Source organism: Drosophila bipectinata, chromosome 3R, assembly GCF_030179905.1.
Source record: "Drosophila bipectinata strain 14024-0381.07 chromosome 3R, DbipHiC1v2, whole genome shotgun sequence".
In the NCBI taxonomy this organism is placed as follows: Eukaryota; Metazoa; Arthropoda; class Insecta; order Diptera; family Drosophilidae; genus Drosophila; species Drosophila bipectinata.
This window is the reverse complement of record NC_091739.1, coordinates 29,224,640-29,252,561: the sequence shown is the minus strand read 5'-3', so window position 1 is coordinate 29,252,561 and position 27,922 is coordinate 29,224,640. Positions and strand designations below refer to the sequence as shown.

The following is a 27,922-nucleotide window of genomic DNA, read 5'->3' as shown; positions in this document are numbered from 1 at the left end:
AGAGCATCTTCTTTTTTTGAAAGTTTAATAAATAGAGAAATCTAGAACCGGTTTTTATCAATTACCAATCATTACAAACGCCTTTAGGAATAAAGATTGTAATGCATAATTACCATAAACTTTTAGTCGCATTTGAATAAATAATTTCATTTATTAAAGATAAGTCATTACACACTAAGACTTTGATATCTGGCTTAAGTTTTAATTTGAGTCAGATTGAAATATGACTATAACGTACATTATTCATTTTTGCCGATAATCTTCTTCGAACATTATTTAATTTTGGATATTTTAAGTAACTTAATTTAAGTTATTGAACTGAATTATTTGAATTAGGTTTGTATTTTTCGCATCGAGGATAAAGTATTTTGACTTCCTTGACTCACGGGATCCATTGCTATGTCTGAGGTATCCGGCTCTCTTACGAGGTTCTTCCTGCTCTTCAGGCAACACAATCTCATCCATGCCAGTTGGTTATCCTTTTTGAAAGCTACGAAGTAGAGGAACAATATGAAGCCTTGTAGTGGGGTCGTTATGCAGAAGAGGTAGGAGAAGACTATGCCGAACCCGAAAACCACACACAGGCCAAAGATCCAGGAGATGCCCAGCAGAAAGAATTGCAGGGCGAAGAGTCGCATCTGAATCTTGATCTTACGTTGGATCAGGTTCTGGTCAACTTTCCAAAAAATAATCCCAACTATCAGAGTGTTGACCGAAGTTACCAGTCCAATGGGCAGAATCACGCCCAGGCCAAGACCTCGGCCAGAGGGATAACAGATGATTGGAAGCTCCTGGGTTGGGTCCGTGGGAATGTAGGATTGGCCATCCAGGAACACCACCAATAGAGTGGGCACCAGGGGTAGTGCCCAGGCCACAATCGCTGACATTAGAATGTAATGATCTGGGTGGGAAACCCCCACCACAGTGACGTATCTCTTGTACTGCAGGAAGGCTATGATCAGCATCCAGGCAAAAACGACCAGCAGGAGGTACTGCATCAGGGCTCCCATGAAAATGCACTCATCGATATTGAAACGTTCCTTGAGCTTAACTTGGTCCAAGATCTTGACGTTACTCACAACCAGAAAGACGATCAACTGGATGGCCAAGGCAAAGCAGAAGTTAAGTAATATTTTCGTGGAGGCCATTCTCCTAAAATGACTGAACACAATTGCCGTAAGAAAAATAATGAAGATCCCTCCGAGAGACAAGCACAGTCCCACATTGGTTAAAATATCCAATATGTAGTCGTGAAGGTCTGGCGTATCAGTTTTACGCCCACCCACTCCCAAAAGAAATGTGAACTGGGTGAGATGATCGGCGAAGCAAAGGATCATGGAATTATTAATGAAGTTAGAGCCGGCACTGGCCAATGTGGAAACACCGTCACTGAGCCATGTCGCATAATTCCAGTAGCCACATCCACCCTCCGAGAGATTGGGGTCTGTGTTGCCATTTCGCAAGAAAATGGGCAGCTTCCCGGGTAAATTATGTTCTGAAAAAAAAGATATAATGAGGTTATAAACTTAGCGGTCTAATGTGTCATAAGAGAGACGAGGATAAAGATTTTAAGGATATTTAATTAAATCTATTAACTTATTTTGAATTTTATCAAATGCAATACTTTGTTCTATTCTCTAGTGATTCATACGTCAAACAATATCTTTTATCTATTTACCATGCCATCCCGATATGGTTATGGAGATAACGACGCTGGTGGGTCGCCTGTGGAGCTCCTCCTCCGTTTCCACAAAAAGAACATCTTGTTTGTAGACCTTGAAGATAAGATATTTTGCCCCCTTTTTCTTCACCTCTTGCCAGAGCTTATCGGGCAAAAATGCTGCAGACTCCAGATTCTCAAGATTTCTAATATTTTCCGTCTGATTTGATGAATATATAACGTTATAGCTCCACTGGCTACTCTTGACGTTCCAGTGCAAGGAAATGCCAGTGACATTGGCAATGTCAGGATTCACAAAGAATACACTTAGATTGCTGCTGATAAGTGCCTTGACTCCCAGTTCCCAATAGATCTCTGACTTGATGACATCATTGGAGGCTGGGCTGGGGTCCGATTCCCGAATTTCGGATAACAGTTTAGGGGCCAAGGCATTCAGATTATCCTCGAAGTTGATGAGAAGGGTATTTGTGGCATTGAGTTCGGCGGACAACCGAAGAGTCTCCTTTTCAGTTTCCATAACTTTAAGGCTTATGCCAATGAGATGCGTTGCCATTGAGGCCTCTTTGTCAGGTATGTCGAAGGAGTTCTTTATAATCTCGGCAATACTTGAAATATCTACGGGCTTGAGCGTTACGTTGGAATGATTGAGAATTTCGTTTAGCTGGGGTATCATATCCGGGGGCTTCTCCGTAACCAGCAGGTTGAGATGAGAGCTTAACTCCTGGGGCTCATAGCACCTAATTTTGTCGTCATCCTCCCATTTACGATCGCCATCCCGAAGCTCACATTTCAACTTCTGAGGCAGACCCCTCCGATCCAAGCACAGATATTTAAAATATGCCGATTCTCCGACTCTTGTTTTCGGTACATAATTTTCACGTTTTTTAGTCCCGTCGTTAGTGACGTATTTAAGTTTAATTTTGTCCTTATCACAATGACCTCGATGGCAGGTTTCCCAGGGATTTTTAACGAGCTTATCGTCTTCGTCCTTGCAGAGCAAGTATGGAATATATTTTAAATGGCAAAAGTCCAAACATTTTCCCACATCCACGCGCGGTTCCCGATAATCCTTTTCATCCGTGGAATCCTTTTCATCACCGATCACACCGATAAAACCATTACAAATGAGCAGTAGCACCAGAGCCAGCATATTTTCCGCGAACGATAAGAATTATTTGTGCACGGAGAAATAGTGGTGTTCGCGGTTCCGAGTTTATGGAAAGACTGATGAGAACGAGAAGGCATCTCCGAGCTTGAGCCGATAAAGTTTGAATCATGTTCTTATTATACCCTACAAATGGGGTAGGGCATCTTTAAATTTTTTACTTATCTGGTTGAGGACTATATCTTATATTCATTTATATTAAAATATGGTAATTATAACACGAACAAATGCCATAAATGCCCTTAAAGATTGCGATGGTGAAAGGTTTACTGATTCACCTTTCAGATTATGGAGCGAAAAATATAAAAAAAAAATATTTACAGGGACAATTAAACTATTTACAGAGTGTTTGGAAGACAGTTGATATTTTGTGTACTTTCTTAATTGTAGTCTCTCTGAACCTGAGAGATTCCTATAAGGCATTCTCACTGAATCTTGGAGGAGAAAAAAAATATATTTATGCATGCATTTCATAGATTGTGGAGCTGCTTGCGGTTTCATTATTTTATCTACAAGATAGAGGTTTTTTTTAAAACTTCGCTTTGTTCTCTAAGAAACTTATATGACGTACAACTATTTATACCTTATTTCTCTAAAATAGTAACAAGAGATAATCTATAGAAAAATGTGTTTATTTTTACTTTTATCAAGTAATTACTGTTTGTTTTTGATTTTCAAAATCAAGAATAAATAAGTACAATGATTCAGGTGTTAATTGCTTTTTAAAGAGCAGAATAACAGTTTATGCAGTAACATGATTTTCTGTCAGTGTTTTATCCGTAAATCATCCGCTTATAAGATCAAATCTGTCGATAGGTGGCAACAGAGTTAGCCGCGTGAATAATTAGATGCGCTGCCACTTGAGCGGCTGCCACCAACATCGTCGATGATCACTTGATATTTTTTTATTGTTTCTCAATTGCTACTTAAGATTTTTTTTTTATTTTTCGCGCGCGCCACTTAAAACGAGATTGTTGGTCGGTTCCGGAGGCACCTCAAATGTTACTCGCAAAGGGGCTTTACAGAGATTGATTAGAGCTCAACATAGTTCAGTCCTCCGTGTATTTATAATATAGGGAAAAACGCCATTTTCAAGGGATCCCATCACGAAAAATGGACAAAAAATCTTAAATATATTTTGTCTCAGGATTTTGATGCAGAATGATGGAGAATCGATCTAGAAATCGTTTAAGGAACTTCGCTTGAGAATCGGAAGAGAATTGAGGAAGATATAGCCATCACTGTGTACCCTATAGGGCAAAACCCTATTTTCAAAGGATCCCAACACGAAAAATGGACAAAAAATCTAAAATATATTTTGTCTCAGGATTTTGATGCAGAATGGTGGCGAATCGATCTATAAATAGTTTGAGGTACTCCGCTTGCGAATCGGATGATAATTGGGAAAGATATAGCCATCACTGTGTACCCTATAGGGCAAAACCCCATTTTCAAGGGATCCCAACACAAAAAATGGACAAAAAATCTAAAATATACTTTGTCTCAGGAATTTGATGCAGAATAGTGGAGAATTGATCTATAAATCGTTTAAGGTACTCCGCTTGAGAATCGGAAGAGAATTGAGGAAGATATAGCCATCACTGTGTACCCTATAGGGCAAAACCCCATTTTCAAGGGATCCCAACACGAAAAATGGACAAAAAATCTGAAAAATATTTTGTCTCAGGATTTTGATGCAGAATGGTGGCGAATCGATCTAGAAATCGTTTGAGGTACTCCGTTTAAGAATCGGATGATAATTGGGAAAGATATAGCCATCACTGTGTACCCTATAGGGCAAACCCCCATTTTCAAGGGATCCCAACACGAAAAATGGACAAAAAATCTGAAAAATATTTTGTCTCAGGATTTTGATGCAGAATGGTGGCGAATCGATCTAGAAATCGTTTGAGGTACTCCGCTTGGGAATCGGATGAGAATTGGGAAAGATATAGCCATCACTGTGGGCCATGTAGAGGAAAACCCCATTTTCAAGGGATACCATCACGAAAAATGGACAAAAAATTTAAAAAATATTTTGTCTCAGGATTTTGACGCAGAATGGTAGCGAATCGATCTAGAAATTGTTTGAGGTACTCCGCTTGGGAATCGGATGAGAATTGGGAAAGATGTAGCCATCACTGTGGGCCATGTAGGGCAAAACCCCATTTTCAAGGGATACCATCACGAAAAATGGACAAAAAATCTGAAAAATATTTTGTCTCAGGATTTTGATGCAGAATGGTGGCAAATCGATCTAGAAATCGTTTGAGGTACTCCTCCTGCGAATCGGATGATAGTTGGGAAAGATATAGCCATCACTGTGTACTCTATAGGGCAAAACCCCATTTTCAAGGGATCCCAACACAAAAAATGGACAAAAAATCTAAAATATATTTTGTCTCAGGAATTTGATGCAGAATGATGGAGAATCGATCTAGAAATCGTTTAAGGTACTCCGCTTGAGAATCGGAAGAGAATTGAGGAAGATATAGCCATCACTGTGTATCCTATAGGGCAAAACCCCATTTTCAAGGGATACCATCACGAAAAATGGACAAAAAATCTAAAAAATATCTTGTCTCAGGATTTTGATGCAGAATGGTAGCAAACCGATCTAGAAATCGTTTGAGGTACTCCGCTGGGGAATCGGATGAGAATTGGGAAAGATATAGCCATCACCGTGGGCCATGTAGGGGAAAATCCCATTTTCAAGGGATACCATCACGAAAAATGGACAAAAAATCTAAAAAATATTTTGTCTCAGGATTTTGATGCAGAATGGTGGCGAATCGATCTAGAAATCGTTTAAGGTACTCCTCTTGCGAATCGGATGATAATTGGGAAAGATACAGCCATCACTGTGTACCCTATAGGGCAAAACCCCATGTTCAATGGATCTTAACACGAAAAATGGACAAAAAATCTAAAATATATTTTGTCTCAGGAATTTGATGCAGAATGATGGAGAATCGATTTAGAAATCGTTTGAGGTACTCCGCTTGGGAATCGGATGAGAATTGGGAAAGATGTAGCCATCACTGTGGGCCATGTAGGGGAAAACCCCATTTTCAAGGGATACCATCACGAAAAATGGACAAAAAATTTGAAAAATATTTTGTCTCAGGATTTTCATGCAGAATGGTGACAAATCGATCTAGAAATCGTTTGAGGTACTCCTCTTGCGAATCGGATGATAACTGGGAAAGATATAGCCATCACTGTGTACCCTATAGGGCAAAACCCCATTTTCAAGGGATACCATCATGAAAAATGGACAAAAAATCTAAAAAATATTTTGTCTCAGGAAATTGATGCAGAATGGTGGCGAATCGATCTAGAAATCGTTTAAGGTACTCCTCTTGCGAATCGGATGATAACTGGGAAAGATATAGCCATCACTGTGTACCCTATAGGGAAAAACCCCATTTTCAAGGGATCCCAACACAAAAAATGGACAAAAAATCTAAAATATATTTTGTCTCAGGAAATTGATGCAGAATGATGGAGAATCGATCTAGAAATCGTTTAAGGTACTCCGCTTGAGAATCGGAAGAGAATTGGGGAAGATATAGCCATCACTGTGTACCCTATAGGGCAAAACTCCATTTTCAAGGGATCCCAACACGAAAAATGGACGAAAAATCTTAAAAATAAAGATATAGCCATCACTGTGTACCCTATAGGGCAAAACCCCATTTTCAAGGGATCCCAACACACAAAATGGACAAAAAATCTGAAAAATATTTTGTCTCAGGATTTTGATGCAGAATGGTGGCGAATCGATCTAGAAATCGTTTGAGGTACTCCGTTTGAGAATCGGATGATAATTGGGAAAGATATAGCCATCACTGTGTACCCTATAGGGCAAAACCCCATTTTCAAGGGATCCCAACACAAAAAATGGACAAAAAATCTAAAATATACTTTGTCTCAGGAATTTGATGCAGAATAGTGGAGAATTGATCTATAAATCGTTTAAGGTACTCCGCTTGAGAATCGGAAGAGAATTGAGGAAGATATAGCCATCACTGTGTACCCTATAGGGCAAAACCCCATTTTCAAGGGATCCCAACACGAAAAATGGACAAAAAATCTGAAAAATATTTTGTCTCAGGATTTTGATGCAGAATGGTGGCGAATCGATCTAGAAATCGTTTGAGGTACTCCGTTTAAGAATCGGATGATAATTGGGAAAGATATAGCCATCACTGTGTACCCTATAGGGCAAACCCCCATTTTCAAGGGATCCCAACACACAAAATGGACAAAAAATCTGAAAAATATTTTGTCTCAGGATTTTGATGCAGAATGGTGGCGAATCGATCTAGAAATCGTTTGAGGTACTCCGCTTGGGAATCGGATGAGAATTGGGAAAGATATAGCCATCACTGTGGGCCATGTAGAGGAAAACCCCATTTTCAAGGGATACCATCACGAAAAATGGACAAAAAATTTAAAAAATATTTTGTCTCAGGATTTTGACGCAGCATGGTAGCGAATCGATCTAGAAATTGTTTGAGGTACTCCGCTTGGGAATCGGATGAGAATTGGGAAAGATGTAGCCATCACTGTGGGCCATGTAGGGCAAAACCCCATTTTCAAGGGATACCATCACGAAAAATGGACAAAAAATCTGAAAAATATTTTGTCTCAGGATTTTGATGCAGAATGGTGGCAAATCGATCTAGAAATCGTTTGAGGTACTCCTCCTGCGAATCGGATGATAGTTGGGAAAGATATAGCCATCACTGTGTACTCTATAGGGCAAAACCCCATTTTCAAGGGATCCCAACACAAAAAATGGACAAAAAATCTAAAATATATTTTGTCTCAGGAATTTGATGCAGAATGATGGAGAATCGATCTAGAAATCGTTTAAGGTACTCCGCTTGAGAATCGGAAGAGAATTGAGGAAGATATAGCCATCACTGTGTATCCTATAGGGCAAAACCCCATTTTCAAGGGATACCATCACGAAAAATGGACAAAAAATCTAAAAAATATCTTGTCTCAGGATTTTGATGCAGAATGGTAGCAAACCGATCTAGAAATCGTTTGAGGTACTCCGCTGGGGAATCGGATGAGAATTGGGAAAGATATAGCCATCACCGTGGGCCATGTAGGGGAAAATCCCATTTTCAAGGGATACCATCACGAAAAATGGACAAAAAATCTAAAAAATATTTTGTCTCAGGATTTTGATGCAGAATGGTGGCGAATCGATCTAGAAATCGTTTAAGGTACTCCTCTTGCGAATCGGATGATAATTGGGAAAGATACAGCCATCACTGTGTACCCTATAGGGCAAAACCCCATGTTCAATGGATCTTAACACGAAAAATGGACAAAAAATCTAAAATATATTTTGTCTCAGGAATTTGATGCAGAATGATGGAGAATCGATTTAGAAATCGTTCGAGGTACTCCGCTTGGGAATCGGATGAGAATTGGGAAAGATGTAGCCATCACTGTGGGCCATGTAGGGGAAAACCCCATTTTCAAGGGATACCATCATGAAAAATGGACAAAAAATCTAAAAAATATTTTGTCTCAGGAAATTGATGCAGAATGGTGGCGAATCGATCTAGAAATCGTTTAAGGTACTCCTCTTGCGAATCGGATGATAACTGGGAAAGATATAGCCATCACTGTGTACCCTATAGGGAAAAACCCCATTTTCAAGGGATCCCAACACAAAAAATGGACAAAAAATCTAAAATATATTTTGTCTCAGGAAATTGATGCAGAATGATGGAGAATCGATCTAGAAATCGTTTAAGGTACTCCGCTTGAGAATCGGAAGAGAATTGGGGAAGATATAGCCATCACTGTGTACCCTATAGGGCAAAACTCCATTTTCAAGGGATCCCAACACGAAAAATGGACGAAAAATCTTAAAAATATTTTGTCTCAGGATTTTGATGCAGAATGGTGGCGAATCGATCTAGAAATCGTTTGAGGTACTCCGCTTGGGAATCGGATGAGAATTGGGAAAGATATAGCCATCACAGTGGGCCATGTAGGGGAAAATCCCATTTTCAAGGGATACCATCACGAAAAATGGACAAAAAATCTAAAAAATATTTTGTCTCAGGATTTTGATGCAGAATGGTGGCGAATCGATCTAGAAATCGTTTAAGGTACTCCTCTTGCGAATCGGATGATAATTGGGAAAGATACAGCCATCACTGTGTACCCTATAGGGCAAAACCCTATTTTCAAAGGATCCCAACACGAAAAATGGACAAAAAATCTAAAATATATTTTGTCTCAGGATTTTGATGCAGAATGGTGGCGAATCGATCTATAAATAGTTTGAGGTACTCCGCTTGCGAATCGGATGATAATTGGGAAAGATATAGCCATCACTGTGTACCCTATAGGGCAAAACCCCATTTTCAAGGGATACCATCATGAAAAATGGACAAAAAATCTAAAAAATATTTTGTCTCAGGATTTTGATGCAGAATGGTGGCGAATCGATCTAGAAATCGTTTGAGGTACTCCGCTTGGGAATCGGATGAGAATTGGGAAAGATATAGCCATCACCGTGGGCCATGTAGGGGAAAATCCTATTTTCAAGGGATACCATCACGAAAAATGGACAAAAAATCTAAAAAATATTTTGTCTCAGGATTTTGATGCAGAATGGTGGCGAATCGATCTAGAAATCGTTTAAGGTACTCCGCTTGGGAATCGGATGAGAATTGGGAAAGATATAGCTATCACCGTGGGCCATGTAGGGGAAAATCCCATTTTCAAGGGATACCATCACGAAAAATGGACAAAAAATCTAAAAAATATTTTGTCTCAGGATTTTGATGCAGAATGGTGGCGAATCGATCTAGAAATCGTTTAAGGTACTCCTCTTGCGAATCGGATGATAATTGGGAAAGATACAGCCATCACTGTGTACCCTATAGGGCAAAACCCCATGTTCAATGGATCTTAACACGAAAAATGGACAAAAAATCTAAAATATATTTTGTCTCAGGAATTTGATGCAGAATGATGGAGAATCGATTTAGAAATCGTTTGAGGTACTCCGCTTGGGAATCGGATGAGAATTGGGAAAGATGTAGCCATCACTGTGTACCCTATAGGGCAAAACCCCATTTTCAAGGGATACCATCACGAAAAATGGACAAAAAATCTAAAAAATATCTTGTCTCAGGATTTTGATGCAGAATGGTAGCAAACCGATCTAGAAATCGTTTGAGGTACTCCGCTGGGGAATCGGATGAGAATTGGGAAAGATATAGCCATCACCGTGGGCCATGTAGGGGAAAATCCCATTTTCAAGGGATACCATCACGAAAAATGGACAAAAAATCTAAAAAATATTTTGTCTCAGGATTTTGATGCAGAATGGTGGCGAATCGATCTAGAAATCGTTTAAGGTACTCCTCTTGCGAATCGGATGATAATTGGGAAAGATACAGCCATCACTGTGTACCCTATAGGGCAAAACCCCATGTTCAATGGATCTTAACACGAAAAATGGACAAAAAATCTAAAATATATTTTGTCTCAGGAATTTGATGCAGAATGATGGAGAATCGATTTAGAAATCGTTCGAGGTACTCCGCTTGGGAATCGGATGAGAATTGGGAAAGATGTAGCCATCACTGTGGGCCATGTAGGGGAAAACCCCATTTTCAAGGGATACCATCATGAAAAATGGACAAAAAATCTAAAAAATATTTTGTCTCAGGAAATTGATGCAGAATGGTGGCGAATCGATCTAGAAATCGTTTAAGGTACTCCTCTTGCGAATCGGATGATAACTGGGAAAGATATAGCCATCACTGTGTACCCTATAGGGAAAAACCCCATTTTCAAGGGATCCCAACACAAAAAATGGACAAAAAATCTAAAATATATTTTGTCTCAGGAAATTGATGCAGAATGATGGAGAATCGATCTAGAAATCGTTTAAGGTACTCCGCTTGAGAATCGGAAGAGAATTGGGGAAGATATAGCCATCACTGTGTACCCTATAGGGCAAAACTCCATTTTCAAGGGATCCCAACACGAAAAATGGACGAAAAATCTTAAAAATATTTTGTCTCAGGATTTTGATGCAGAATGGTGGCGAATCGATCTAGAAATCGTTTGAGGTACTCCGCTTGGGAATCGGATGAGAATTGGGAAAGATATAGCCATCACAGTGGGCCATGTAGGGGAAAATCCCATTTTCAAGGGATACCATCACGAAAAATGGACAAAAAATCTAAAAAATATTTTGTCTCAGGATTTTGATGCAGAATGGTGGCGAATCGATCTAGAAATCGTTTAAGGTACTCCTCTTGCGAATCGGATGATAATTGGGAAAGATACAGCCATCACTGTGTACCCTATAGGGCAAAACCCTATTTTCAAAGGATCCCAACACGAAAAATGGACAAAAAATCTAAAATATATTTTGTCTCAGGATTTTGATGCAGAATGGTGGCGAATCGATCTATAAATAGTTTGAGGTACTCCGCTTGCGAATCGGATGATAATTGGGAAAGATATAGCCATCACTGTGTACCCTATAGGGCAAAAACCCATTTTCAAGGGATACCATCATGAAAAATGGACAAAAAATCTAAAAAATATTTTGTCTCAGGAAATTGATGCAGAATGGTGGCGAATCGATCTAGAAATCGTTTGAGGTACTCCGCTTGGGAATCGGATGAGAATTGGGAAAGATATAGCCATCACCGTGGGCCATGTAGGGGAAAATCCTATTTTCAAGGGATACCATCACGAAAAATGGACAAAAAATCTAAAAAATATTTTGTCTCAGGATTTTGATGCAGAATGGTGGCGAATCGATCTAGAAATCGTTTAAGGTACTCCGCTTGGGAATCGGATGAGAATTGGGAAAGATATAGCTATCACCGTGGGCCATGTAGGGGAAAATCCCATTTTCAAGGGATACCATCACGAAAAATGGACAAAAAATCTAAAAAATATTTTGTCTCAGGATTTTGATGCAGAATGGTGGCGAATCGATCTAGAAATCGTTTAAGGTACTCCTCTTGCGAATCGGATGATAATTGGGAAAGATACAGCCATCACTGTGTACCCTATAGGGCAAAACCCCATGTTCAATGGATCTTAACACGAAAAATGGACAAAAAATCTAAAATATATTTTGTCTCAGGAATTTGATGCAGAATGATGGAGAATCGATTTAGAAATCGTTTGAGGTACTCCGCTTGGGAATCGGATGAGAATTGGGAAAGATGTAGCCATCACTGTGTACCCTATAGGGCAAAACCCCATTTTCAAGGGATACCATCATGAAAAATGGACAAAAAATCTAAAAAATATTTTGTCTCAGGAAATTGATGCAGAATGGTGGCGAATCGATCTAGAAATCGTTTGAGGTACTCCGCTTGGGAATCGGATGAGAATTGGGAAAGATATAGCCATCACTGTGGGCCATGTGGGGGAAACCCCATTTTCAAGGGATCCCAACACAAAAAATGGACAAAAAATCTAAAATATATTTTGTCTCAGGATTTTGATGCAGAATGGTGGCGAATAGATCTAGAAATCGTTTAAGGTACTCCTCTTGCGAATCGGATGATAATTGGGAAAGATACAGCTATCACTGTGTACCCTATAGGGCAAAACCCCATGTTCAATGGATCTTAACACGAAAAATGGACAAAAAATCTAAAAAATATTTTGTCTCAGGATTTTGATGCAGAATGGTGGAGAATCGATCTAGAAATCGTTTGAGGTACTCCGCTTGGGAATCGGATGAGAATTGGGAAAGATATAGCCATATGTAGGGCAAAACCCCATTTTCAAGGGATACCATCATGAAAAATGGACAAAAAATCTAAAAAATATTTTGTCTCAGGATTTTCATGCAGAATGGTGACAAATCGATCTAGAAATCGTTTAAGGTACTCCTCTTGCGAATCGGATGATAATTGGGAAAGATACAGCTATCACTGTGTACCCTATAGGGCAAAACCCCATGTTCAATGGATCTTAACACGAAAAATGGACAAAAAATCTAAAAAATATTTTGTCTCAGGATTTTGATGCAGAATGGTGGCGAATCGATCTAGAAATCGTTTGAGGTACTCCGCTTGGGAATCGGATGAGAATTGGGAAAGATATAGCCATATGTAGGGGAAAACCCCATTTTCAAGGGATACCATCACGAAAAATGGACAAAAAATCTAAAATATATTTTGTCTCAGGAATTTGATGCAGAATGATGGAGAATCGATTTAGAAATCGTTTGAGGTACTCCGCTTGGGAATCGGATGAGAATTGGATGGATCAATGGATCAAGGGATGCCAACACAAAAAATGGACAAAAAATCTAAAAAATATTTTGTCTCAGGATTTTGATGCAGAATGGTGGCGAATCGATTCTTTGAGATCTAAGATCTTGGAGAACTATCATCTTCAATCAAAACCTGAAAAAGTAAAATGTTTCCACATTTTTAAAAGAATTAAATTAATTGTTAATTTAATTAATTTAAATTAAGAAAATTGAGTATCTTTTTGCTCCTCCTATTTCAATTGATATCGAAGGTCTTAAAAGCCTTCATTCACGTGAGGTATTTGGTCTTTAAATGGGTAAAAAATGCTTCAACTATTAGCTTAAATGCTTGGAAAAATATTTTTAAAATGTGCAATTGCCAAAATGTGGTGGGGGAGTGCCGGGTATTGCCTAGTCGACAAACTTGACTAGAAACATCCCAGTATTTGTTTTTTCTTGTGCTGGAACTTGAAGTAATATCCTTGCTGGCACGTAAACGGCTCAAAAGGACAGGCATCGAGAGAAAGTCCTTACTTCATTGTCCTGACCCCGGCTACATGTTTCGGTTGTGTGGAGTGCTGAGTGCGCCGGCAAAGTTGGTTCCACTTCAGGAATTTATTTACTCAAGTGTGATGCGATTATCCTGATGCACTTGTCCTTTGTCTCAATGCGCTAGTTACGCCCACTGGGCACAAGCTGCCACCCCTAAAATACAGAAGCGGAATAGCAAAGGTCTGTATATGTATGTATTATATATAGAATATACGAAGCCCCAAAACTTGATAACCCCTTTCACCTCCTCCATTTTCGTTAATTAAATGCCAGTCAGATAGTCATCTCTTGCCAGGAAACTTGATTGGAGTCCATGGACATAAGGAAGTTTCTTTCTGCAGCGAACACGCTCCATTTCACAGCCACAATATGCCCAACTTCGCGGAATGATTAGGTTTTTTTTATTTCTGTGGCTTTGTTATCAAGCCAAACAAAAGTGGATTAAAAATATGACTTCCACTGTTCGAAACGGGTTCCTATAATCCATCTGTAAGATGGTAGTAGAGGTACCAGAACTAATCCTTTACGCCATTGAAATTAATTTACAAAAAAATTTAATTTTAAAAATTGTATAAAAAAATAGCACAACTGCTTTGTTTCTAAATAAGTTAATAAAAAAGTAACTTTTTTTTTTACATTTTTAATATTTTAAATTTTTAATTAAATCAAGCCTAGAACTCTTTAATTTTTAAATAGTTTACCCAAAGGAAGCCCGCGACTGGCAGTTTTTGCAAATTGTGTAGAGCCAGAGCCATAGCCCGGGGACGACAGACAATGACTTGACAGTCTGCTGGTAGCCTGGTTAGCTGGTTACCCAGTTACCTGGTTGCCTGGCCCGAACTCCCCTTGGCCGCACCACCTGCTCTCCTGCCTGCAAGTCCTCCATCAGTGTCGCCTGCAGACTTTCCTGTCAGCAGCACAAACAACAAAGTGTGCGGCGGTTTCTGTATCTGAATCGGTTAGTGTTATTGTTTTTGTGGCCGAATGCTCTTTCGACCTTTGTGCGAAATTAAAACAGTACCAAAAGCCAGCCAACAGCACAATTGAAAGTCGGACAATGCGTTTAATTATGTTTGTGCGAAGAGTAATTAATTTATGCACCGCTTAAGCGCACATGAATATCCGAATGACACCCGTCGAACCAGTGCACTTTGCCAGCTGCTCTTCCACGGTAGTGTGGTGTCTAGGGTTGCCCAACAGGTGCTTGTTTAGCCACGCCCCAATGCGCCCCATTGGCAGACATTTTCCAGCCCACCACCCCAGTGGTGTAGCACCACCCATCTCACCCCAGTACCATTCAATTTCAATTACTGTTCTGTACAAGAATTCTGTTTGCTGTTTGCGATGCAAGTGGCTCTAATTTATTTGCCGCCAATGCTGGGGGCGCTGAAATGTTCATCTGCTTGACTGGAGCTGCCCGAAAATCTATTGTCGTAGGTAAATTATGCGTGCCCCCATGACTGAGTCCTGCGAGTTGACAAAAATCAGCAGGCAAGTAAATAAAGCCGGCAATAAATAACGCCGGAAACGGAAGTGAGCCCGGTGGTGTTGGCAGTGGGTGAGGGCTAAGTGAATGCAAAGCAAATAAATGCAGAGGAAAATTGAGCGACTGATTCAAGTTGAACCCAAAAGAATTAAAACTACGAGGTTACAATATCAGGATAAATAAGTTTTTGGATAAGGTAAATTGAGGATAAATTCTGGGTTAAATCTTGAATCTTCTGAAAATGATTTAGTGCTAGATTTATGTAAATATGCTTGTGTAAATGTAAATAACACTCATTTGGACTCATAAATAAAATACTAAAATCTAATATATATGTAGGTTTTTTGCATCCAGAAAACTCTATAATTAAAACAATGATATAAGAAGAAGAGGATAATTTTTAAATATAGTAATTTCATATAAAATTGTGCTTTTTGAATGTTATTTAAATATTTTTTAAGAAATCATACATATCCTATTTAAACCATTTGAAAAGCCATCTGTTGGCGGGTAGCGAAACAAGTAAGAGCGAGATAGAGCCATTAAGGAGGACCTCCAAGAGAGAGCTTTTCCCGACAGCTTTTCCGCCCGCTCGTTTTCCCGACGACCATCTACAACAAACAGCTGAGTGGACCAGGCAATTGGCAGGCGACAAAAGGCGACCGAGGCAGCTGAGACGACTGGGGAGCCTGAACAGCCAGGACAAGTGTCCTGGCCTGGCCTGGCCTGGCTTTGGCTTTTCTGAGCCGCATTTAATACGGCAGCACGAGGCACTCTGGGTTCAGTCGTCGACGGCTGTTACTGGCGAATTGTTCACGAACCGAACGGACGGAACGAGTGCTCCGGCGGATTCATAAAACCAACGGACTGTGTGGCACTCCGGGACTTTCACATACTGACTGAGAAGACTCCTAGAGACTCGCGCGTGAGACTTTCTTATCAAGAGTCGGCCAAAGTGAAAGTGGAAAGTAATCGCGGGGGCCGGGAGTGAAAGCGAAAGCGTAAACGAAACCGAAATACCGAGCAAATAAATCACAAGTTGCGAATAAACAAAAGCCTGGGGAATCGGCTGAATAAAAAAGAAACGCGCGCTTCAAACAAATGTAAATTACTTACCCACACACCCGCACTTGTATGTTTTTTCGGGTTTTTTCGTTTTTCTGTTATTTTCTGTTTGTGTTATTAGTGTTTTTATTTTTTGTTTGGCGTCTGGCAGATATCTGGCCCAGAGAACTGAGAACAATGCCAGCAATAATAAAAACCCATACAACGACACCCGCCACATTCCACTTGGCCTCTCGGATATTAAAGCATACTTTTGTGCGCTCTAATTTATTTCGGTACCCTGGCAGATATTTCACGCCATCATTGTCTCTCCATGGTCCATAATTTATGTTGTCCTGCTGCCTGGTCTGTCCTGGGCGACTCCGACTCCGGGCGTAACTCGTGTGACTCTGACTCGTGCCGCAAAAGTTGCCAAATAGAAATATTTGCCTCAATATGTCAAAGTTTATTAGACATTTAGCTTTGCGTGCCCACGGCAATTTGCTGACAGTTGTTTTAGTTGTTTCAACTGTCCGGGCGATAGTGAATGTCCATTATATTTGATAAATGCCCGGGCGGACACAGAGTTGAATGTACAATTGCTTTATGCCTCGCCTCGCCTACAGCGCCCACCCTCCAGCAATTCCAAAAACTGTTCCGGGGGCGGACATGGCATCCACATCCTGTGGCTGTCCCGTGGCAGCCCTGTCCTGTGGCCGTGTCCTGTGTGTACTTTGCCTCATTTTGTGCCCTTGCCTAATGGCAGGCTCATCATTAACTCAGTTATTGTCAGTTTAGCGCCAAATTGACAGGCCGAACGATGCCCCCCCCTGGGCTGGGAACTTTTCCAACCAACCGAGCCAAATATCGTTTTGTTTTTACTTTCTCATCGGTTTTTAGGATCGGAGGGAGCGTCATTTTGTCGCAATTATTAAATGGTGCGCTCGTCATCGCCAAATAGCTTTATTCCGCCAGTGACAAATGGCACTCAATTTCAAGATATTTCCGAAACTTTTCGGTCTCCTTATAAGCCAGGCCAAACAAATGCAAAGCCCCTCGAATCAAGTCTTATTTACACTCTTGTCTCTCGCTTCTCGATACGAAAATAGCACAAGGACCTTGGTTGCCACTTCTGTTGACAGTGCCCTTACCCTTACCGTTACCGTTATCAAAATGCCAAATGTTGCACGTAATTAAAATTCGCTCAATTGGAAGGATGTCAGAACCTGAACTGGAACAGGGATCCTCCCAGGCCCGAGGTCATTCGCAAATAGCGTCCTGCTCTCGGTGGAATACACTTCTACTGATTAATACGCCGTATTCCAGTAATCGTAATAAACAAACACCAGCCCCCCTACTCTGTTTGGGGGGTGGAAAACGTTAAACAATAATATACATATGGCTAAATAAACAGGCTGTATATACCTGCCATATTATTTTAGAGGGCTTACATATATACGGGGAGACACCTTTTAATGGCCTACAAAAATATCTGACAAGATGGACGAAAATCGATTTTTCGCCCCACGGGTTATTTAAAGCAAAATACCTGAGCCTGGAGTTGGCTTAAAGTGTAGAATTTGTTGCGGATGGGGTCGGATGAAAATCCCTTTCAAGTGTTCAGATTCTTGCTTTAACTTATCGCCATCCTGCAGGCCAAGTTTTCCTTTTCAATTGCTCTTTTTGTTTTTTTTTTTTTTTACTTCTCCAAGTCGCACATATATATGGTTCTCCCCGAGCTGCCATTTTGTGTGCCGCTCGTTTCTGCCAATCTTTCCAAGGCCCACGACCCAAGCCCCAAGGCGCCAAAGGATTCCCCTTTTCTAGCCAGCACAGACGACTTTCAACTTCCTAACTCGAACTCCGTTGAAAACTCAACGTTGAACGTTCCACGTTCGCAGTTCTACGTTCGAAATGCCTTAATTGCCCTGCACTCGTCGTGGCGCATAAATTTCGAGACTCGCTCATTCGCACACTCACCTGAACAGGTGTGTGTACTAGACACTTGATTGTGTGTGTGTTTATGTAATTAACCAGCCGTATGCATCCTTTGTTGCCATTTCTACTGCTTTTGGCCATTGCTGCCTTGCCAAGTTGCTGTTCTAGACACGTTTATATACCCTTCTCAAAAGAATCCTTGAATTGTGGCATTGGTAGTTTCTGCAAGGGTACTTATAGTAATTAATTTTATCTTTAAGTAGCCTTAAGTTTCGACTGCCACCTTTAAAATATTTTATTTTAAAATCCTTCCTTAAAGAGGAAGGAGTTTAAAAAGCCTTTTTGGAAAATAACACCTCCAAAGTTTCTCACACCTCCAAAGTTTTGAATTATATCCCAGGTGGAAAAAATTTCTGTTCGATTTTCTGCGGTTGCAGGGGATAACAAATTCTGGCTGGCGAATTCCAAGCACCTTTTATTTCTTGCCCCGTTGTGACCCAGTTGATGGCTGGGGGCCGCCGGTTTTCGGTGTGTGTGCGGGCTATTGTGCTCTGCCTTTGGCTTGTGCACGTGTTGCATGTGGCATGCAACAAACAAGCGCATACATAGCACACAAAAATTCAGTTGTAACAGCCACCCTGCAGTCGAAGTGGCCTCAGACATTTTTACTGTCGAGTTTTTTGGGCGAAAACATTGGGGCCACTTGGGCGAACTTTTCTTTTTACGCTCATTTAAATATTCGATTAGTGTCGGTATTTAAAGCGATGGGAGCTTCTGTTTAATGGGTAGAAGCAGGAGAAGGAATATCAAATGAATGGCAAAGCCGATTTTAGAATTCATAAAATATTCATACCGCAGTGGCGATTGTTATTTCCAAGCCATAAATGGCAAACAGTGAAGCATAAACACAAACATACCTTCCACAATATCGCACTCTTATAATTTCAATAATTATACTAGCAGACCGCAGTGTTTACGATATTTTCATTACACTTTTTGTTGCGCTTATCACAACAGTCATATCAACTGAGTAAACAAATAAAATTTATTACATTTTCACTGTCACAGTGGCAGCAGGGTGATGGTGGAAATTTCCGAGTCGTACGGACAAATAGTGAAAATGAATTAAATTGCAATATCAATATTAAATTCTGGTGTACGATTTCAGAGTGATATGCGCCTGAAGCTTTTCAATTAACAACAAGAAGGAAAAAAAGTGACTACAAAATGGTAAGTTAAGGTTTAATTTGTAGAAGAAACTTCAAAGCCACCTCAATCAGATTGTGCTGTTTTATTTGTAAACCTTCGGAGAGCATCAACTGGCTCCACCTGTGTTGACATATGCAGAGAAATGTTGATCTAATGATTGCGATTTTCGCAGCATTTCCAACATCCTCATTCGCAATGATTTTCCTTTTTTCCAATACCCTACTCACACGGGGGTGTGGCGGCAGCCAGGCGATGCTACAACATTTCAATGTGCCCACCGAAGGCAATAAACATCAAATATCGGTTAGATACATCTTCATCAGACAGCCGAGCAGAAAAGCACAAACCCCAGCAAGGAATCAGAAAAAATAAAATTCCAAAAGCAACAGCAAGAGTGGCAGACACAAACACAAACACAGTGAGCTGGCAGGAGCCGTTGCCTCGTGTGTGGCCAACTAGACGTATGCGTAATGTATGTAAATATATCTCAAGTATTTTGCTTGTTTAGTATTACTTCCGGCGGAAGCGATTGATTGTGCTACGCATCTGGATACCGTTGGTATGTGTTTCTATACTCACTGCTCACTGCTATCCCTTCGTCCTGTATTGGGTTTTGATTTCGCACAACAAATCAAATTGATTGCTTTTCGGATACATTTAAAACGACATGAAAATGAAAATGAAAAGGAAAATGAAAATGCGCAATACCTATTGATTTCGCATATTTTCAAATTTATTGACTTGAATCAAGGCTTGCCTGTCCCGCCTGGGAGTGCAATTAAAGTCCAGAGGATACTTCTTGCTGGACTTGTACAGATTTTAACGATGCCAATTGAGAGTCCAGTCTCCAGTAGATACTATAAAATTATTGACGTTTATTTAAGAGATGCAATAAAAATAAACGTACATACATAAGTACTAATCGGTTCCTGTGCTTTCTTTTCCCCTCACAGTATGGCTTTGTTAACTACGCCCTCGAGCTGCTGGTGCTCAAGCATTTTGGCGACGAGATTTGGGAAAAAATCAAGTAAGTAGAGCTAAAATCTTATTCACACAGAAACTCATTAGCAAACATTAGTACACAACTCTATCATCCATTTTCGGAAACTTCTCGGATAACAAAGCCATCTTCTCAAGTTCTCTTATTACCGGGAATATCCCTCGGATATTATTCCATTTATATTCAAGGATCTAGGAAATTGCGACTACACAAACAGATTAACAGCAGCGCGCACTTAATTAATAACTAAAATACATAAATCCCCGACCAGACACCCTCCTCATATTTGCCTGCCACGTACCGCAATTAACTAATTATCCATTTTTCACATTGGACATGGACATGGACTTACTTGAGGGGCCTGCCACGCCCACCCAAACATAGTGGGATATACATAAATTAATTGTGTGTGTGCTGTGTGTGTGTTTGTTGTTGGCGGAACATAAACAAGCAGAACACGCGTCGCATTAATGCGTACCGGTGTTCCCAGGCTAGGAAATCCAGTAGGTTGGGCCCAACAAGTGCAGCCTACAGGTACACTTAAAAATATATTTCAAGAAGTTGTATTTATTGAAATATTTATAAACAAAACCGCGCATATTCAAGAGAAATAAAAAGAATACTTAATTATTTTAAAACTAATTTAACAAATTATAACAAATATTTTCTTAAGTGTAACCCGTTAACGGAAATCAACGCCCTGTAACGGCCAATCGTCCTTTTCTATGCTTGTATGTGTGACTGTTGGTTTATGGGAGTGTTAGTGTGTCTACTGGCTATATACAATTCGCATTTATCTTAATTAAGTTATTGATATTGCTACATGTGGTGGTGTGCCTGGGTGTATATGTTAGCCATGTCCTCTGAGTCATAGACGGAACGAGTATTCCTCCTAATTGCCCGTGATTTATGATTTTGGATTGTTTAACCGCAAGTCACTTGCCATTTGTATTGGCCACGTTTACAGATTGCTAATGAATTGAGCCAGGCAAGAGGCAAGAGGCAACTGGTTCTGGGCATCGGCCCAGACAACCCTTTAATTATGGCCAAAAAGGAGCAGGAATAAAAGGAAAACATTACCAACTTTTCTCATTAGTAGGATCGTCGGCAAGAGGCGCAAAAGGTAGCAATGGCAAAAACGAAGAAATGGCCAAGAACACTGCTAAAAAGGTCAAGACAAGATGTCGAGTTTTAACAATATGCATATTCTATTAAAAAAATATTTAAGATCTATAAAGGGTTCTAATAAAATTTAAAAGTTCTTGGGAAATATTTTGTTTTACTTTTCTATGAAAAATTCTGTCTATTATGAAGCTGAGAAATGATCCAATATCTTTTATAAAAATGTTCTTTAGGTTTTTATTTAAAGAACAACAAAAGCTTCAGTAGCTTCTTTTATTTTTCCATAGGCTTGCTGCTTGAAACTTTCTACCTTTTTTTGTGAAACTGATACAGGACTGTCAATTTTAAATTTTTAAAGAACCAGGGTCTTCCTTGTTTGTGTTCAATACGTGCTCCTTGTATTAATGAGATAAAATATCCAATTTTTCCAGGAGCCAGTTCAGAGTCCTTCGATTTAAATTCCAGTCAATGGGCGCGGCATTGACGTGCCTTTAATTACATTGCAGTTAGTTGGCAGCCCCAGTCCTGCAGTAGACCCAATCGTAGCCGCAATGCCGAGGGCAATCGCTGCACCGAGAATCAAACTCATTATCCAGCACTTGAGGCGCCAAGACAAAGACGGGGCCTGTATCGTCCTGTGTCTTTAGTCCTGCGGCCTCAGACTGAGGCCAGAGTCCTCGAAGGGGCCACATCGTTTGTCGTTTGTCGCCGTCCTCGCACTTGAGGCTTTGTCAAAGCGTTCATTAAAGAGAAGAAAGCCGGAGAAGGCTGGGAGAAAGGGGTGCAGGTCGAGGACACAGGGATAGCCACCCACCTCACACCACCCCAGAACCCCTTGCCATTGGCAGTGGCATTCATTCGCCTTGATTGACACCCCAGCTGACCGCATTGAGTGATAGTTGTGCGGTCGGTCTACCTCTTTGTCTGCCGATTGCTTTTCAGGCATGTTTCGGGTCCTACAGGACGTATCCTTGGATCCTCCTCGCTCGCTTTCTTCCATTCGCATTTGCTGCTTCACATCTCATGTTTGCGTCCACTTAATCAGAATCAGTGCGTTAAGTGCTTCATGCCACTTGGTCGGGGCGCATAATTGCAGCACATCAATCTGAGAATGAGGCTCATTAATTTGCCTAAATAAGATGCTGCCGGGTGGAGCGGGAAAACAAAGGCTTCCTTTCCAGTTTAAAGCTATAATGGAATTCAAGAGATTAAGATAAATTTGAATCCTTTGGGGCTTGGAGGATTTAAAGCTAGTAGAAAGTCCAACAAGAATCTTTTCCTAAAATTAGAAATAGAAAATTGTTGAATTTTGTGAAAGCTTTCTTGAAATATATTCATTGAAATATATTGGCTCTTTACTCCCTATTTTCTATAAAACTAATAGGTATTTTATAAATTTTCAAGATAGGTCTTATAGTTTTTATCATTTAAATTTTTTGCTGTGCTGCCCAAGTGCCAGTTGTTAAACTAATACACCCTCAGACAAAGTCCATTCGCGTTATTGTTATTTCCACTGCCTTTGGCTTCTCTTGTGTTCTTGTTGCCTCAGATCCTGTATTGTTATCCTTGCTGCTGTTACTGTTGCTGCTGCTGCTGCGGCAGTGCGTGTTTGTGGCACTTTAGACAAAAATCGATTTGCCTATAAAATGGTTTACAGCGACAGACCACAATGCGGCCACGGGCGAAAGTCTGTCGCTGAGCTGCTTAGCTCAGAGCTTCAACTGGAATTGGATTTTCCCTTTGTGCGAGTGAGTCAATATGTCAGTCAACTGGACAGTGTGTGCTTTCTATATATATCAGTATATATATCTAAGGGATATATATGGATATACAGATGGCCTGTCATATGAGCCGCAGCTGCTGATGCTTTGGTCAGCCGCCAATTCAGGCTAATGGGTTCCCGGTGCCTCATCCTTTCTCTCTGTCCTGATTTAATGATATCACTAATTTGCCAAAGTGTCGAGTGCTTTTAGTGGCATGAACTCATGTTTTTCCCTAGCTCCAGCTCCAGTCAGGTGCGACCCCTACTGTTCCCATTCTGTCAGGGATACACTTGATATATGGGCTTGGAAAGTTTTTCCAAGCACGTCAACGCCGACTTGTCATATTAAATGTAAATTTGTTGGAAATTTTTGAGGCGAACACGTTTCATTGCCGTTTACCAAATATTTTTGCGACTTATTAGCTCCGCCTGGTGGTTGGCAGTGGGAGGTGGAGTACAAAGGAGTGACAAATGCTGAAAATCCATCAATCTTCATTTCGCTTGGGCGGAATTTCCATCAGGTTGATTGGGTGATTGACGGAGGTAGGGAGGTAGCTGAAGGTTCTATCTTGGAGGTCCTGGAGAAGGAAAAGCAATCAGGCAGCATTTTGTCAAGCATCCTCGGCCCGCGATTTTGTTTGATTGCAGGCATTTGCGAATCCTTTGCCATTAAAAGCGCATTTGTAAGGAGACCATCATACATATGTATCTATATCTGTGAAAGTATTTATATATAGCTTTGGCTTCCAGCTTATTTTTTGGTTGCTTCAGGCCATTAGTCGCCCACACACTCGCCCAATGACCTGACTTTGCTATTTTGCTCGCCCTTCTGCTTTTTTTGGCCATGAGTGCTGCTTTTTTTTTAGATATTCATAGCACACGCACACACACGCCCGCAGCATTATGTCCTTTTTTCCCCTCAGTTATTCGCTGCCTCCCACACCTCACACCCCTCGAAAATCGATCGCATTTTCATGGCAGACATTATGGAAATTTGAGTCGATTTTCAAGTGGTGTGCGTGAGCCACAACGATGTGTGTGTCTGTAATACACAGGGAAATGGCATTCTTGAGGCCTGTAACGAGTTGGGGATGCTGAGATATGGGTGTGTGTGGAGACGTACGCGTGCTAATGCGTCAAAAAATGTGCGTTGGCCTGCCCAAAACAACCAGACCAAAAAAAGTCTCTCTAGAAATTCGAGCTTCAGAACTTTTTTTGGAGGAAACTTTGCCACAGGCTGCTTCAAACACAAACACAAAAAGCAAACAAACTGGCGGCAAACATAACAGAAGCACCTGTTCTTCACCCTTTCTCTCCTCACTTCCCCCTGGCCTTGTTGAAGTTTCTGCTCAACTTTTTGCATTTACAATATTTTCATATTGCCGTTCCAACTGTCGTTGCCATTTTGTCAACTGTTTTTCGGCTGCCACACCCACACTTGCCACGCCGCCACTTCGACCGCCCACTCCAAATGCGCCAAATATTGTTACGCTTTATTGACTGCCGTGATGCGGGCAAGCTGCTCCGTGTCAGCTGCAGCCACGCCCCCTGCTCCTTAGGAGCATCCTTTATCCTGTCATTTGACACGTTTTCGCACTTATCGCCGAGATTACTTTTTGCTTTGATTGCATTTCTCAGGCTGGATGCGACTCCTTTTGCTTCATTTATTGTCTGTTTGATTGCTTCATATTTTCTTATATTTTATTTTACCTTTTTTTTTGGTGGTGGGTGGGTGGTAAGGTCCTGAAAATATCACCCACTATAATCTCCTTACCGAGTTTCCGCAGTTTATTGTTGAAAGTTTTGCGCTGCCGTTTCATGTTGGCCCTCCACTTTTATAGCTTTATGAATTATGCGTCGCGTGCGTGCCCCAACGACTTTGCCCCAAAAGATGTAAACGTTGCGCATACGCAATGTGCCACTTGACGCCTTCGTTGTCCGCCTCTCGACCATTATCGTCCTAAATGGCTTCTCAATGGGGCCAATACAGAACGATAGAGAGGGAAGGCTAGTGTCCTTTCGTGCGTTAAAGTCAAATGGTGTGCAATAATCTAAATAAAATAAAGCACAAGGAGGCTAATTATAGCCTCCTTGGCAGCCAGGCTGACACTTGAACAGCCGATTATGGGCCAGTCATTAAGCAGACAACGGCAGAATGGATAGCCGTTATTAATCGATTCAAGAAAAGTGAAAAACTGACAGTAGTTACCCATAATAATAGTCATTTTGAGAAGCAGAAACACTTAATTGGAAATGTAACAACCCGGCGATTGCTTTTTGAATAACAAGAAAAATGGTAGCAAGCACGAAATATTAATTATCTTAATTTCAATCAATTATTTTAGCTATATGTGTCTATTAAAGGTATTATGTTTTAGCTTTTTTTGCAAAGTCTCTTATAAACACTTTCCAAATCATTATTTCATCATAGCCTTTTAAAAGGCCACTTTCTAGGGTAAAATCAAATATTTGTTTATCAACCGCCTCCACTTAAACAAACAGCTTTGAAGCCCCCTGCCCGCTCGCCTCACGTTAATTTGAAAACCCACAGACACTCGGTATTGGATACTGTGGTCCTTATATTGCTTTCAATTCGCTCGACGGCTCAGCCTAATTACATATTCCATGGCTTTCGCACAAAACTAAACACCACCGAAAATTCCATTAATTTGTAATAATATTTCCATGATACAAATACACATTAATTATGTAGCCTAGGTTTTGGGTTACTAGCTGTTAGTGGGGAAGGCACCCACAAGCTAGTAAATTTAAATAAAGTGAGTCAGCCGAAAATATGTTGGTCGGCCAACAGGGCGGATACGCAACGTTCACGTCCAGTAAGGGCTCCGGACTCTGGCGGATAATTAAATAAGCGAGTGACTCTGCACGTAGTTCCCGCATAAATGCATCAGTGAAATTTGTATTTATTGCATTTTGCGAATTGCGACACGCTCCACTCGCCGAGGTCCTTTGGGCCGGCGCGACCAGGACACGTCGCTTAAAAGCAATTTATTTTCCCCCCCATATGTGCGGGAGGGTCAGTTCAGCTGCTTGCCAAACGGCCAACAGAGCGTGGCTCAAACGTTTTCCCACCATCCATTTTTTATATGTCACTATGTTGTTGTTTTTGTCCTTTTTTTTAATAAAACTTAAAACCACAACGAATGCTCCCAGTGCGCATTTGTAACATTTCGAAATTGCATTTGGTTTGCTGCCCGCCGAGTGAAATCTCCATATTGAAATCATGTCCTCTTGACCAGACAAAAGAAATGAAAAATGTGTTGCCGTTGCTGTGTCCTGTTTCCTGTTCAGATTTTCCCTAGAACCGATGATGCTCGAGTGGGATCTCATCCGCTCATTTGCATTTTACAGCAAAACAAGACATTTTCCTCAACATGCTTTGGGGCATATTTGCGATTGTCACTGCCATTGGTATTGCAACTGCAGCACCAACAAGCCGGAAGTGTTGCCATGTGCCTCCGTAAATTTGCAACATTTGTGTCTGTTTGGCCTCTACCAGGCCTCCATAGAGCTCTGGAGCTCTTCACAGCCCTCGGCCATCATTAGGGCCAAGATCCAGAACCAGCTGGGGGCTGCATTCGAATGCGGAATTGGTTCCGGACAGGCGGCCGTTGCAAATTGTGTTGGCATTCGAGAGCGGGCAACTGCTAGTTGAAAATGTAAATCGAATTTCCCATCTGATTGGAATTTGTATTTCATTTTTCAAACGTGGCTGGTTCTGTGAGGGTTCCAATAGTTGGCACGCTAACTTTACACTTGGGAAATGGTTGAAAAAAAGTTTACAAAATATGGAATATATTTATTTTCTGTTAGGCTACAATAATATTGATGTACAACAATTTGTAACTACTTTAAATATCTTGTCTTCAGCATAAGCCCTGTAGATAATAAAATATTTGTTGTTGTGTAGCAACTGTTGAACCCATATCTAACCGGCTTTTAAACGAGAATCTGCTTGGCATACATTAAAGGCAATTTTCTCGTAATGCCGCCTCAGGGCAGCTTTAAAAACTAATTGTATTGAGGGTTCGCACGCGGCTTAATTTTTTTTCTGCCCCCCACTCGGCTGTAACCAAAATTAAGCTCTGCGGGAGGTGGGCGGTAGATGCCCCGGGAGGGAGCCATGGTGGAGGCGTGGCAGTCAACCGCAAATTCCCCTGTGAGAGATGGGCTGTGGCTTGTTCAACATTTATCAGGGAGCATTGCCGGGCATTGGCAGTCCACAGTCGACAGTCGTGGCGGCATCGACAGTTGCTAATGATGTCCTAATTTCGAGATGTCACAGTGCATGCGTAGATAAAAACCAAAGGGAATCGATGGCACTTGGAGCGGGAGAAGGATATTCCGATCCAATGAATGGACAGCGGTAATAAATGACCAGACTGGGGCACAAAAAAAAATACAAGTCGGGGGTGTCTTGGGCTTGCATAGGGACAGTTATTAATGGGCCTGGCCAAAAGTGCGATTCATTCATTTTGGCCAGGCTATACGATTTATGTATTAAATATAATATATAACAATTTCTTTGTCACGAGGTGCTAGACACTTGAGGCTGCATTAAAGGTTAATCATACGCCCCATGGCCGATGGAGCTTAACGACAGTAAAAATGCTAATACCCAGCAAAATCGACTTTAGTAAGCCAATGGCACTGACAATGA

General features: G+C 40.8%; 2 protein-coding genes across 6 annotated transcripts in view; one reads left to right on the top strand and one right to left on the bottom strand.

Annotated features, from left to right (window-relative positions):
* Window positions 1-104: 104 nt before the first annotated feature.
* On the bottom strand, window positions 105-17,247 carry Ktch (Ketchup). Of its 2 annotated transcripts, none has more exons than XM_070282076.1 (2): window positions 16,283-17,247; window positions 105-1,495 (listed from the first exon to the last, which is right to left on the bottom strand). In XM_070282076.1, the coding sequence occupies exons 1-2, from the start codon at window positions 16,449-16,451 to the stop codon at window positions 333-335; spliced, it is 1,332 nt and encodes a 443-aa protein (XP_070138177.1). In that variant the 5' UTR covers window positions 16,452-17,247; the 3' UTR covers window positions 105-332. The 2 variants fall into 2 exon arrangements, with proteins under 2 accessions (XP_070138177.1, XP_017088520.2); XM_017233031.3 differs by lacking the exon at window positions 16,283-17,247 and adding an exon at window positions 1,679-2,992 and having other exon boundaries at window positions 107-1,495.
* The window catches only part of Gycbeta100B (guanylate cyclase soluble subunit beta-1-like), a 47,531-nt gene continuing 35,574 nt past the window's right edge, over window positions 15,966-27,922 (top strand). The window contains exons 1-3 of one of the 4 annotated variants that reach the window (XM_070282073.1): window positions 15,966-16,269; window positions 19,317-19,378; window positions 20,311-20,384. In XM_070282073.1, coding sequence (XP_070138174.1) covers window positions 19,376-19,378; window positions 20,311-20,384 — 77 coding nt within the window. In that variant the 5' untranslated portion in view covers window positions 15,966-16,269; window positions 19,317-19,375. Of the gene's footprint in view, window positions 16,270-18,750; window positions 19,379-20,310; window positions 20,385-23,592; window positions 23,925-27,922 lie in introns of those variants that run through there. The other 3 variants (XM_070282074.1, XM_070282072.1, XM_070282075.1) reach the window with 3 other exon arrangements.

Coding starts and splice junctions, on each gene's coding strand:
- Ktch (XM_017233031.3), bottom strand. CDS start 2,831: ATGCTGGCTCTGGTGCTACTGCTCATTTGTAATGGTTTTATCGGTGTG. Junction 1,496..1,678: donor AACCATATCGGGATGGCATG/GTAAATAGATAA, acceptor CTTTTTTTTCAG/AACATAATTTACCCGGGAAG.